This window comes from Populus trichocarpa, chromosome 10 (genome assembly GCF_000002775.5).
Source record: "Populus trichocarpa isolate Nisqually-1 chromosome 10, P.trichocarpa_v4.1, whole genome shotgun sequence".
Classification (NCBI taxonomy): Eukaryota; Viridiplantae; Streptophyta; class Magnoliopsida; order Malpighiales; family Salicaceae; genus Populus; species Populus trichocarpa.
Genome location: NC_037294.2, coordinates 7,107,574 through 7,122,536, shown reverse-complemented (window position 1 = coordinate 7,122,536; position 14,963 = coordinate 7,107,574). Strand labels below are relative to the sequence as shown.

General features: G+C 34.6%; 1 protein-coding gene across 1 annotated transcript; it reads right to left on the bottom strand.

Moving 5' to 3' along the window:
* Window positions 1-1,303: 1,303 nt before the first annotated feature.
* Window positions 1,304-13,484, bottom strand: LOC7492402 (ubiquitin-like-specific protease 1D). Its single transcript, XM_024611308.2, has 14 exons — window positions 12,853-13,484; window positions 12,698-12,740; window positions 12,511-12,602; window positions 12,139-12,410; window positions 11,496-11,544; window positions 9,872-9,948; window positions 9,742-9,774; window positions 9,545-9,640; window positions 7,121-7,223; window positions 6,471-6,568; window positions 4,700-4,822; window positions 4,210-4,321; window positions 2,161-2,268; window positions 1,304-2,078 (listed from the first exon to the last, which is right to left on the bottom strand). Exons 1-14 carry the CDS (start codon window positions 13,171-13,173, stop codon window positions 1,932-1,934), a joined length of 1,674 nt encoding a protein of 557 aa, XP_024467076.1. The 5' UTR covers window positions 13,174-13,484; the 3' UTR covers window positions 1,304-1,931.
* Window positions 13,485-14,963: the final 1,479 nt, after the last annotated feature.

The following is a 14,963-nucleotide window of genomic DNA, read 5'->3' as shown; positions in this document are numbered from 1 at the left end:
ATTATCTCCCTACACCTATAGGTGTATAAAAAAATCAGAAATAATCATTTTCCTATACATGTAGGTGTATGAAAGGTCTCCTAATAGCCTACCATATTTTCATCTTATTAATGATGTATAAATGATTTTTATCCCTCATTAATGTCATCTAGAGAAAATGACTCTTCAGTCCCTCCACTCCATCAAAATAACAAAGTTCAGAAAGTATAAATATCACCTGAATCACTTGGGTAAAAAGTTTACAATTTCAACCCTCAAAACACTCATAACTTAACTCTTAGAGCATTTATCATATCAAAAACAAGAACAAACATCCTTTTTCTTGGAATTTAAAGCTCTTTTTTATTTTTATTTATTATGTTCTTTCTATTTAAAAATCACTAACTTTATAATCGAAGAGTCTCTAAACTCATAAGGACTGTTTTGCAGGTATCATGACTTCTACCGACAATCACAAACTTCTTGGGCTATGGAAAAAGAAATATTGATATAAACACGTGATTAACCACTATCTAAATACCAAATAACCTCATTCCTAAGTATATTAAATTTTGATCAAAAGTGTTCCTGGAGCATACCTGCCCCTTTTTTTCAGTTTTCTTTCTACTAAAAGGATACCTATATACCTCTGTGTGTGTGTGTGTGTGTGTGTGTGTGTGTAAAATGAGCTGGTGATTGTATTTTCAGAAGGCATCGCAAAGTTACTCAAGAACTTGCAGCTAGCTAGGTAACTTGACGAGATGCAGAGGATACTTAAGCAGGTTATATCGGAGTTTTGGTTTTAGTGGAAATTCTCTGGTTCTTTAGATGATAGTCTTAGAACTATTCTTATCAATTTGCATATGCTTCGAGGGTTCGTGGGAAAGTTGCTGATGTAATACATTTTATTGATTGGTTTCTGAAATTGTCTATGACATGATCTTTTCCTTTCACATTTGACGCATTGCAGATTGCTCGGAAGAAAACTGAGTTGGCGTTTTTGTTTCGAGTTTGTGGCTTTGGGATAGATTGCAAAGCCTTACGCCTTACGCCTATGCAGGCATTGGCGAAGATAACCACGCATGCGTCTGTCTGGCCGGCCTTGTGATATCAAACATGTGCCGCCATCCTCTCCTGCTTAGCTCGAGGTCTGTTGTCAGGGTTTGAGTCCCATCGTGCTGATGTCATCACTTTTAGCGAACATGGATGAACCGTGGATAAGTCAGGCGCGACAATCTCTCCCAGAACGTGAAAAGTTGGGAGCCATTTATTCAGGCGGACCTGGCATGACCTGTCATTTTGTTACAGCTTAGCTACTACTACAGAATCAGTAATCTCTACCATTTGATTATTGCCAATAGGTATTTCCTTCAGTTTTACATCTCGGTGCATGAATTCAGGTAGTAAATTAAATACAAATAATCAAATCCGCCGCAGCAGGCTACAACGGCATCGTCTTTTCCCTTCTCCAATCATCACATTCAACTTGGACTGAAGTGGTTGCGCATTGAAACTAAAACCTGCATTTCCATCAAGCTCAAAAGCCCACAGATATCATTGTATTCTTTTCTACTTTCATATTGTTTGCATGCAAGGCATTGCATTGGCATCCAGGGGCGTTTAACTAATTACAAGTCCAAAAAGGCAAACAAAACAAAAAGAGTCACAAAGGATGTTAGGCAGACACTGCACCACCATCAAAAATAAAGCAGCACTATTCAAATCCCTTCTCCTTCTGTACATTTGGTGAATCAATTAAACTGGGATACAAACTGGTAACTGATCAGTGGTAAACAACCAAGACATGTTAGCTATTTCGCTTTCTCTGAACCAAATTACCCCGGCTATACACGAACATCTTTTGCACGCGTAATGTAGCATTTAAAATGCAAACCACAGGTAGATAAACCACCCAATCTTGAAAAAATAATAGCCCCATATGAACCCCAAATTTAGGGAGGATCCCCACCTGAAGACAAAGAAGAAGAGTCTGAAATATGACCACTCTTAAACGCATTTTGAAACTCATCCATAAGTATAGCCCTGATTTTCTTTCTTAAATCAGAGGCCTCTTCAGGTCTGAACCACTTCTTGCCAAACTGAAACGTAACAAATATTGAATCAAGGAGTTAAACTACATTGTTGAAATTATTCATTCAAGTCTGGGTTGGGAGGAATTACCATTGCCAGATCTCTCTTTTTCAGCCTCTCAGGAGCCTCTTGAATGAAGCGCTCCATGAAGAAAAGTACAAAGAGGCCACAATCATAGTCATTTTTCTGCTGGGGCACCTGGGAGGAAATTTAGTAATGGGATGTAGTGAGGTGAAGTTCAAACCAACCATTAAAGAAATGAGAGAGAAGGAAAAATGTGTCAACTTCATTAATGGAGCTCCAAATTCACACATTCAATTGAATAATAATAATAAAAAAAGCACTACCACATATCCGTGAGACAATTGAGGAGTAAAAGGCCAACAACTTTCGGGAACTAAATCACCTATCACCCACCCACGCCAAGCAGGTAAAAGTTTATAGATGTTTTACATTTTTTCAAGAAGAAAATCATTGTATGGAAAGAATGTAAAACCATGGGAGAAACAGTAAATACAGTTCTCCAACAACACTAAATATCAGCTAAGGAGACGCCACCCCAAGATCTTGGAGCAAAACATCATAACAACGCAAGAAAAAAATTTCTACTCAGCAATTTTTGTCTCAATGGCTGATGATATTGAAATTCCAGAAATTCCTGTTCTGTCCAAATGCATGCAAAACATTGCACAACATCAGAATTCACAGATTCTTACAATCCTTTCTACACAGAAACAAAGCCTGTCCCCCTCCACAGAACAATGTTGAAAAAGATAGGTACGACTTTTCATCACAGCAATAACATTTAAAGGACATCCGGGAAAAAAGCTTCCTTAGACCTCCTAAGTAAATCATTAGGGTTAATAAGGGCTAAGGACTATAGTCAAAACAAAAGCCTCAACTTTGAAAATCACCCTAGCTTTCCAAATGTGATTAGCAAGAGAAAACAAAACCACACATGATCTGGGGTTGGTATAGGCGTCAAGGAAAGATTTGCACAAAAACAAAATCCACAACCTTCAGAAACCACACTGTACAATCAAGCCTGGCAGAGAAGATACAGAAGTTAAGGATATAGGCCGTTTGGAAACCTTGGAATTGAATTCAATTCCAAAGGTTAAATCAATTTCTGTATTTGAAACACTTATGAGGGTACTAGAATTCAAATCATAAGAAAAAGGCAAAAGCAAATCAGAGGGGAGAATAATATTCATCAACAATGAAAATAATATTCCAAAAATATTCATCAACACCTATTTCTTCAAATGATTTGCTGCCCTCCTCTTCTTTTGTTCTGTTCTCTTGATAGATTATTAAGAGAACTAATGTGTTTGTTGTGGTCCTTGTGGGCGCTAATCATATGGTAACCTAGAAAAATTCTTGATAACATCAACAATATAATTTAATTTAGTCTCTTAAATAACAATTGGTCCTTTTAATGATACGAATAACAAAGAAAACTCTCTGAAAAATTTAATTTAGCTATCTTTTATAGGAACATGTTGTATTTTATGCACACAACAAGCGAATGGGTCATACTATTAGGCTCGTTGATCTAAGAATTAAAAAATGTTGATCATTGTTAATTAATCTCTTTTATATAGCCCAAAACAATCACCAAACTTCTACTAGAAAGAAGAAAAACCACGATGAGAAACAATAATAAATAGTCGATAAACAATTAAGGGCAACATAAATATAAGTCTTTGTAACAATTTTTTTTTTTTTTTGAATTCAGAGCAAAATAGTCAAGATTGTTAATTCAATTCATTTCCACGTGTATTCCAAACAGTATAATTGAATTCAATTATATGATTTAGTATTTTATTCCAAACATAAAAATTGTAATAGGTTATCAATTGAATTCAAATTACATGTAGAATTGAATTCAATTCCACATGTGATTTGGTTCCTAACAAGTTGTATAAGCAGCCAAAGATCTTGAGGTTCTCTCATTAAGATTCAAAGAAAAAGAAAGATCCAATTAACATTACCCCCTCCATTATGCAAATTAGGGGGACTGTACAAATGGGCAAAAGTTTTAAGGAATACCCATGGTCATATTAAGGCATAAATACCATTCAAGGGAAATGACCAGGACACAACACAACGCTTGGGACATTTTCTATATAAACTCACCGCAATGATTTTGTCCTCAATTCTACGATCTAGATGTTTCCATATTCTATCTGGAATTGGAAAATCTGTAGGAACTTCTTGATTCATATACCTCCATTCTTCTTTCAAATAACTGCAGCACACAAGTAACACCATTCATTAGGATTTGAATTTACAGCATTCTAACAAGGCATTACAACGAAGCTTTAATTTATAGTTCTCTCCCATTATCATAATAGTTCCCAATGCTTCTCACATGCTCAACCTTTGAACATAGAAAAATGAAGTAATTCCCACTGTAATTTTCTGCAGCTACAGTTCAAAGGTACTTCTTTCTCAATAATGATTATCAAAAAGAATTTTAAGTTCGCAACAACACTATCAGTCCCTTTCCTGAACAAACCCAATAAAAAAGACATTCATAGGAACAAGGTACAAACTGTTACATTACTTCAGCAAGAGGTTAGTTATGAAAACAACTCTACTGCTTGGAAGGACTTTCCTGTCTCACCTTTTAATGTTAGAAAATACTGTACTGCTACAATGAAATCCCAATGAATCTAAATGAAGAATAATTGGTCCTGATTCATCTTTCTTATCCGGGAAACATATAATCACCAAGCTCCAATGAAGACTGGATACATGAAAGACAACAAAAATATGTGAAACAGGTGAGAAATGATTTTTAACAGATGAGAGAAAAGGCAGGGAGAAGATGGCATCTCTTTTGGTTGGGAACTAGGCACCAACCACTGACATGAGACAGCACTATAATAATACTGAACACTAGTACATGCTTTTTGCTGTTATTTCATAATAAAAGACACTGATACACATTTCTCATGAGCAAGCATGTTCACAAATATGCATGTGTACAGTGCATACAAAGATCAGCCATCATCGAGTCCAATGGCAGCGATACAGGTATCATAAGTGCAAAAGGTTCGAGTCTGCAAAGTGGCAACTTCATACGAAAATGCACAACATAAAAACAAAGAAAGAAAAAGAAATATGTTCATAACCTGATTATCCTGCCTGGATCCTCCTATGCTGGAGGGAGAGGCATCGCTGGCTAATGACCTTAAACAAATGTATTCAGTCTCAACTACTCATGTATAAGATGACTCCTATTGTGCCAATATCCGATTCCTTTTCTAGTCACCATTTATCCAAATTTTCTTTTGTTGTTTTTTGTTTTGGTTGAAGGAGCAAACCATCCCCAATAGAAAGGTGGCCAGTGTTCATCGCCAGATTATTCCAATCTATCATTTTAGAATGTTACACATCAAACCAATAAAGATAGAAATAAAATAGTCCATTCTTTTTTACTATCTCTGAACAGGCATAATAACCAAAAAACAAATTGAGAACTTCTCTAAGTTCCAAAGCCTCTTGTATCATCAAGCCCATTAAACTCGATTACGAAAATGTTAAATTATACGGGATACCTAACATTAGATTTCTTAAGAATAAAATTACTACCATCATCTGGGGTGGATATTGGTGCCTTTTCTTATCTTCCTTTTTCATCGTTCTTTTATATTTCCTAACGATACAATTACTACCATCATACAGGGTAGATATTGGTGCCTTTTGTCTTCCTTCATTTTTGTGTGGTGGTGCCTTTTCTTATCTTCCTTTTGCATCCTTCTTTTCTTCTTCTTTTTTTCTTTATCCTTTATGGTCTTTCAAAGTTCTCAACTTGGCATAAATGCCTTCCCTTTCAGCTGACTTAACGAAATAATACTAAGGCATAACAAAAATACCAAATAAATGCATTACAAAACCATATTCTAATAGATATAATGGAAAAGATGCTGATTCATCTAAGCACTCTTTTAAGCACCTCTAGACCTGGCCTTAAAGGCATTTTGGCTTGGTGCCTTGCACCTAACACCCAGGGGGGGCCTAACAGCATTAATTAAAGAATTTTAAATCCTTCAACTGGATGGTCAAGTAACTATAGTCCCATGGGTTTAGCTTAAGGGATGCTGTTGAGGTGCATATCTCAGGTTTGAACCCTTGCCTGAATAGTTTGAATTTACCAGTGTGGGAATGAGGAGCTTCTCCACTCACATGGAGTTTACTAGTAACCGCAAAGAAATCCTCACATAAGAAGTCAGTTAACTAATGACTAGACTAATTTCAATCTTACAAATAAGAAAGATATAAGAGCAATAATCTTGCAATCACAGCCTACATTTCTCCTTATAAGCAGCAATATGCAATCAGAAATAAGGGAAGAGTTGGTAAAGCAGTTAAAATTAACATAGATAACTTACTCATCATGTATGGGAATAAGTATGTAAGCCTTTTCAAATATATTGACACCTTTCCACCACCTTCTGAACTTGACAAAAAATGATTCCTTGTCACTCCCCTGCATATAAAAGGGAAGATGAGTTATGAATGAGTGTGAATGGAGACGGTGCAGGCATAATAGTGCATTCAACTATAATACATTAATTACCAAATATAACCAAAACTTTGCCCTGGAATTTTTTATTTTAAGAAAACAAGGTGTTTTTAATCAACTCAATTCTTAAACCACCACCACTAAAACAACATTGAATTCCCGTGTCACACATGTAGCTATTTATTTTAATTCCTGATTTTCTCAAGATAAAAATCATGGGCAAAATCTTACACTAATTAAAGCTGAGCTGCCTCGGTCAGGATCCATCAAATCATTTTCAAATTACTTTCACATAAAAATTGTAAAATTTAATATAAAAGCAATGACATTGCCAATATTTTTTACAGGTACTTAGCTCTACTAGTTCAGGCATTCAAAAGCTCTAGTACAAAATAGCTTTCAAATGTCAGATCTATGAATGTATGTTCTGATGAATTAAACAACGTCACTTAAAAGAGACAAGAAAGCTGACATGTTTCCTTTTTTTATTAGTTAAACACCAAGCAAGAAAGCTACCTTATATGATATGGCCTGTTCCAGCTTCTTGTAAAAGAATGTGTTAAAAAAGTGATAATCACACGTCGCCTTATTTGCTGGAGATGCTTGCAGACGTATATATCTAAACAAGAAAAGCAGTAAATAACTAAAAAGAGAAATTTAAGACTGTCACTTAAAATCTGCAAAGAATTACCTAGAACATCCCCAAAAATAGGGCATTCTGAGTACATACACAACAAGATTTGGAAAAAGCATTGCATTTTCAAATTACAAAAAAGAAGTGTAAGGAATGAATTCTAGTATTTCTACTATATTACGCTAATAATAGCCAATAGTATCACATGTTTTCAAAATTTAATAATTTATTCTTCAAATAGTAAACTCTCCTTCAATGTATAATGAACTGAAAATCATTCCTGTTAAGAAATAATATGCAACTCCAGATACAAGATACAAACACCCGCTTTAGGAATGCAGTTCCAGTACTCTTTAACCTCACGGTACCCAGTTTAGGCAACAAATAGGCAGACCAGCTCGCAAGTTGGTCAGGCACAAACTCATATGAAGATTCATGAGAAAAATAATCCACCCAATCCAACTTTGGAGATCAGTAAAAGAACAAGCTGAAGTCAAGGACCTATAACATTGAGCTTACTGCTTGCAAGACAGCCTGAAAATGTACTTCATAGAATACTCCTAAGGAATTGCTGATTTGCTGGTGAATCCATTGTCCTGCTTATAAATGTTTTATGAGGGACTATCTTCATCCTAGACTGCATCATTTTGCACAAGTGTATCATTGGACTTCTGTCCCATCTACTTTGTTTGGACTTTGCAGCACATTGTTTGGTGCGTTTGGATCTAGGTGTTGGGACTGTCATGTTTTAATTTTTAGGATAGGAGCTTGACATAAAATGTCCAAATTTTGGAATGGATACACTTAATTCCTATAAATAAGCATCTTCTCCCTTCAGATGTTTTCCAGCTGAAATCTAATAAAAAACTAAACAAGTTACTGATGCAGCATAAGGCAGACTAGTCCCAATTCCTTTGTAATTTTTATATTCAGGAGTTATATATTACTTAGGAAACTCATAATTTACAATATTTTGTATCACGAAGGATTTTAATTAGCACACTGTTTTAATTTGTTAGTGGTTTTCTTCCTATTTTGGTTCCAAAGTTATCAGATTTGTGGACATTTGGGTCACTGTGGTAGGAACATGATTCGCACATGTGTGCATTCATGATATGTAGGGGCAGTTAGTATGATAATTTGGATCGTGGTACATTTAGAAACCTATTTGGGTCATTATTAAATATTAATATTATTAGGCATCTATTATATAAAAATAGCAATATTAGTGAATGAAAGAAAATATTATTGGTTGAAGATTTTTCAAATAACATAAAATAAAAAATCTAGTTCCAAATAGAATTAAAAATAGGCCTAAAGAGAATTGTATACTAGGCTAAATTTCAACTTTAAAACCTGGCCTACAGGAGGTCCAATTCCAACACTTAGCATTTTATAAAAGTCAATTGCACATTTATTATTATCAGTCTCTTGCCTCTCTTCATCGCATCTCTCTTGGCCTTTTCACCGTGTCTCTTCTTCTTATCCTTCACTTTTCTTCTCTCTTCCTTTCTCTCCTTGAAACAACTGAAAAGCCTTCTTGCTTCTCTCTCTTTTTTTCCTTCCATGTTTAATCTGAAAACGCTAAGAGACTAGTACACCAATTTCAGCAATCCAGGTTGAGTGCCTCCACAACTGAGTATTCAATGTACTGGGATCTGCAATCTGAATTGTGGTGCAGGGGGGGTAATTTCATCGAGTTATTGATTCTATGTTTTTGTGGACATCAAGAACAAGGTTCTTGTAAATTCAAGAAGCTCTCCTTGTAAATTCAAGGGTTTGGTCTATTAGATTCTTATGTTCTCTATACATTGCATTCTTTCACTCCCCTCGCTAATATGTCAATCTGTATCAAAGACATTATTCAAAAGGAGAAAAAAGACTTATCAATGGAATCTTTTATTATGTCAAGAAACACGACAAGCTCGGAGGGCTCTGCTCATAAACTTATAAAAATAGCCAGTGAGCAGAGTTGGAGGTCATAACTCAGTGTGTGCCAAGTTTGCATTTTCATATTTTTCTATAAGCCATACTAAGTGGTTGTCAAAGATTCAAATAAATCCCTAATGACCAACTCCTTTTAAACTGCTCTCCTCAAAACAGCAGTACAGTTGAAACAACTACTCTAAGAAGAAGAAAGAGAACAAACAGAGAGCATCCAACGATTCAATCAACAGCCTGAAATGTAGAAAACTCACTCACAAATTTTTCATGAACCCTAAATGTGCAGGGTTTAGGAGAATAATAAATTGAATAAATGCCCCAAATTATCAGATCAAAACTAAACTGTATGCTAGTACAATTACCTGATGTAAAAGTTCATAATAGGCGATGTCAAAAAAGCTTCAGGGGCAAGGCAATCCATATCCTTGTAAGCAATTTCAACAGATGCTGGATCATCTCTGTGTCAAAGATAATCAACAAGTCATCAGAAGATTATGTGTCGTCCCTGTTGCAAACTAATTTAAAATAGTTAAAGTCATCAGAAAAAAAATTGCTGTACCTTGATGGATAAGAGATCTTAGCATCCTTCATGCTACAAGTAACAGAGGGGTCAAAATTACCATTAACAGCATAGTCAAAAGTTGAAACATGGGAAAAAAGGAAAGAAAAACATTGGGAGTTTCAATTACTGTTCAGCCAATTCTTTTGCTAGCTCTGTTGTCCCTAGCTGAGGTTCATCTTCGTCTAGGACAACAACTGTTGGATCCTGTTTAAATAATGTTATCATGTATCCAATCAGCTGCTGAAGACAAAAATTCTTATTGCAGAACAGTGTAAACAGCGGGTTGCTATTCCATAAGATACACTTGGCTACATTTGAGCATAGCAGAATAAATTTCATGCACCAAAACAACTGGCCATTCTCAATGTCATGTCTCAACTCCCCATTTTCTATTAGCCTGTATCTTTACTTCTGTTTGATACAGTTCAAAAAATAAAATTTTCCAGAGTTTTTTAATACAGCTTACAACTACAGTAGTGAAGAATAAATTAACTGATTTTTGGGATTGTGGAAAGCACCATCATCAAACATGTGCTTGGGCATCCCGCACCCAATTTCAGTGAAACATCAACACTAACACAAACCACACCTGATCATCAGTGCAAGGGTATTTTCCAAAGTCCACACATGAGTTATGACTTGATAAGAGAATATTCAAATTACTTTTAATGTTTATAATTTTCATGAGAAGATAGTGATGGTTTAAATACAAATAGAATTGAGTTCTAAAGCAGCTTCTTTATAGTTAAAAGCCATTAAAACATATTATTTATGAAAGCTACCAAGATAGAACATAATGGTTACTGTAGCTCCAGCTGCTTTGACTAATACTAGACCTCAGGTAAAGCTTCTTCAAAACATAAGTAGCTCCGCATTCAGGTTCTCAGGCCATATACACAATCCCAGAACTAGGTCTCACTAATCAGATCTACCATTGTAAGATCAAATCTAGGAAATGGACGCAAACAAGCATTTTTAGTGTTCTGCCAAAACCACCAATTAACTTCTAGAAATATCAACAGTAGAATTCAAAGAAATTGCAATTCACACAACTCCATGACTTGCCACATGTTTTTCAATATATATAAAAAAACAAAGAAAACAAATCTTTGACTTAAGAGCACCAAGAGGGTGCAAAAAACAAAACGAAAAAAAAATGTAGTTTACGAGAAAGAGAATAGACAATTTATAACAGAAAGATCATCGACAAAATATATTAGCGCCAAAAGAGTAGCATTTAACTAGCTATCTAAATAACAAAGAGAAAAATCTTTCGCATCCTTCAAAAGCCCTCCTATCATGACCCTACTAACCAAACAATAGCCAGAGATTGCAGATATTACAGGGAAAATTTCCTCTGCATGTGGATATCAATCTGATGCAAACAAAGTGCTAGGCCAATATTTTGAGAATCTAGACAATCAATGTAGAGAAAAGTTTTAATAGCATTAATCACAGATCATTAGACATGACTCTACAAGTGACACTTCCGGTTAAAATATCATAGTCTAACCATTTCAATTACTAATCTTTTTCTTTTTTTTTTGTATAGCAAAGAAATGACACTCTAATTATCATTATCACTCTGAACAACAAGCTTTTTCTTATGAACAATTACGTGTATAATGCACACCATCAGTCATTTATAGAGCTTACCTATTGAGGTGGCTATTTAAATTTTAATATTTATTAAGGTTAAAAATTATTCGCTCAAACAGTCAGGGGAGGGGGGGGGGGGTCAAAAAACATACCTTCCTAGGCCTTGAACCATTTGAAGGCAGGACTCGGCAATCATCCTTCCTACCCGAAAAAATCAAATTAAAAATTAAACAATGCCCATGAAATATAACATGCATTTCTTCCAACTCAACTGTTTGAGGCAATAAGGGCAGATGAAATTTATATACTCAGGGATTCATGTGAAGAGGCTACCAGGTTGAAAACCATGCCAAAATGCTAATATGGTATATCTTATAGGACATTGATCTTAGATTAATTCTACACACAAACTCCAAGTGCAATCTGTATTTATTATGATTATTACATCATATCGCTTAAAATTTAGAAATCAAATGATATAAAAATCTTCACGAGTGAAAATTCTTGAAATGTGTTTGGATAACATCCTTTTTCGATGAGGTATGGTGTCCACTATTCCTCGTGCCCGTCAATTAGTTAACAATAGACATCTTCACGAGGAAAAACTAAGGGAAGATCACATAAACTGGTAAATAAGAGTGCAACTGAACAATGTGTCACATCAGTGGGAACATATACAATCAACCTTTTCTTTTTTTTATGGGTAGGAAGAAAAATCTTTGTATGCATACAGCACACTTTGATATAAATACACATATGACACAAGGATAACGTGATGAATGTAAAAACGCTTACTTCTTGGAGGAATTGGTGGAGAAATTTTCGCTGTTGTGGTGTAAAAGATGAGCAGAAGAAGCTTTACCCTTTTGATCACCATTAGCAGGTCCACGTCTTTCTCCATTAAGAGAGACCCTGGTAGCAAATTGAAAAGGCAACTGTCTTGATGATGACTGTATGTTCTGTTTTCTCTTTTTCCCTGACCTTCCATTACTTCTCATATTTTGGCGATTACAGTGACCCAAGGTCGTCAATTCTTTATCGAATGCATTACCTACCCTACAATCTGTCTGTTAAATAAATAGTTAGGTAACAGCAAATATGCTATGCAAAGAAAGAAACCCCTAGATATGAATGAATGGCTTGAAAACATAAAGAAGAGCATCATACATTTTCTTCCATCTTTCTACTAAAAATAGTGGAAAATTGGGATTTTGAATTTTTGACTTGAGATGATGATGCATCCTTTTGTCCAAACCCATCTGAAGCACATACAAAACCCATTTTCAGATACCTTAAATATCTTTTTTTATTTTCATAAACATTTAGGAGAGAAAATTGAAGTTAGCAATTCTACTTGAAGCTGTTGAGTTTCTGTGCTTCTCACATTCAGCAACATCCTGTCCAGTAAAAAAACATAGCAACCAATTCATGCGAGAATCAATTTTCAAGACTCAAAAATAAAAATTAAAGAGATTGATGGAAAACCCACTAAAACAATGGAAAACAGACCATTTGGGCAGGGCGACGATGTTTTCTTTGATCAAGCTCTTCTTCCATGGCCTTAATAGTAAGTTGAAGCTTCTGTCCTTTGTCAGGCAATGTAGGGCCTAACTTCATAACATGAATTTTGTTTCTCTCAATTTGTTCCTCCAGCTTCTTATCGGAGATTGAAGCAAAGTCCTCTCTCTGACTCGGCGTGGGCTGTGGTTGCGGTTGTGGCGTGTTTTTCACGATCACTAATGGCGGTGGTTCGCCGTCGTCTCTGCCCATGATCACGTCCCAGTTTGAGTCCAGGTCCAGTGGTCTCTTCTTTGACTTCTCTTCCCCCATTCCATGCAATAAAAATTCTGTCTTCTCGTACAAAAAATTGGGAGTTTATTTTTTAGGATTTAGGAAAGAGAAGGAGAGGGAGAAGTAAAAAAACAAAAAAGAGACGAATGGGGTTAGATTATAGGAGTCGCGATACTTCCACTCAGGGTCGCTCGAGGTGGTGCTGCTTGCTGCTACGGCTGAAATAATTGGGCTGAGTATTGGAATTTGGATACTATTGGGCTATAGTTGGAAACCTCATCCCGTCTGGAGTCTGACCAGCCAAGATCCCGTCTGGAGTAAGTTGCAGATTGATTTCTTGAAACCTTGTAATCTATTTCTTTATTAACTTGAGTTTTTAATTAAACTATATAAGCTAGTTTAGATTAAATTGATTAATTTTATAGGTTTAAATATAATTTTAATAACCAGTAAAAATATGGCTTAATTTTTTAAAAAAATTCAAGATGATATCTTAATAAAAAACATTATTGAGACAATGATAAATTGGTTCGATCTCAATCCTCAAGTGATTCATGTCATGGATTTTATTGAATTTAATAATGTTTTTTTTCTAAACTATTTTTTAATTATATTCACAGTTTATTTCTCAACTAATTCAATATTAAAGAATAAAATCAAGAAGTGAACTTGTCAAACCGATAAACCGGGCACCTGGACTAGCACGTCAAACCTATGAACCGAGTTATTGACTCTAGTGGGATTATAATTTGTTTTTTGAAAAAATATTTTTTATTTAACTACATAATAATAAAAATAAATAATCGCAAAATCAAACACCAATCTAATATTGAGATGTTGAAAACACTAATGAAAAAAAAAATATTAAACTCATTAGCCATTTTCTATGAAACTAATGTTTTTAGAATATGATAAAAAAAATAAACAAAAAAAAAGGTCAAGTTCAGGAGGGAGAGAGAGAGATAAAAGACACCCTAACAAACCGATTTTGGGTTCGTAAATTTTTTTCTTAAAGAAAAAAATTAGAAAAATTAATAAATAAATATAAATTAAGATATTTAATACCATAATATGATAATTTACTTGATTGTGTTTAATGAATTTGTTTATTCAAATCAATTTGAAATAAAAATCGACAAACGCATAAGATTTATTAGATAAAATAAAAAAAACTATTATGCAAGGCCGCATATATTAAAAATATCATAATAAATAAATATTTTTCATTTCTAAAAATAAATTTAATATATAAAAAATATTAAAACAACTACAAATAAATAATACAAACCACTTAAGAAATTAATCAAATCCAATGTAATTTAAAACTAATCACTATTTAAAAGAGGATAAATAAGCAAAAAGAATCACAAAGAAGTAAAATACAAATTTAAAGATTATTTTAAAAAACATATATAAAAAGTTCTAAAGAAAAGAAAAATGCAAAGAATGAGGCCACGCCTAGCGTCTGGCATATGTGTAAAGGGCTCGCGCGTAGGCTTGCAACATCAGGGCTAGTTGAGTGGGCCTTTTTGTAAGATAATAGTGTGGATGACATGCCATCTTTCCCAATTCAATTTGAAAAAAGAAGACGCGTTATTTGGTATACCTAGATTTCAGCCACTATGGTGGCTGGAAAATCAGGATGCTTGGTTTTTTTTCTTCTAAAAACTAATTTTTAACACATTTCTAACTGAAAATAGTTAGAAAACACCCTCATAACCATGTTCAACCTATCCTTAAACCTCCAACAACGGAAAAAAACGATCCAAAACCAAGAATCAACCCGGAACCTAATTTCTTCCTTAGATTAGAACTATTTTTTTAGGCAT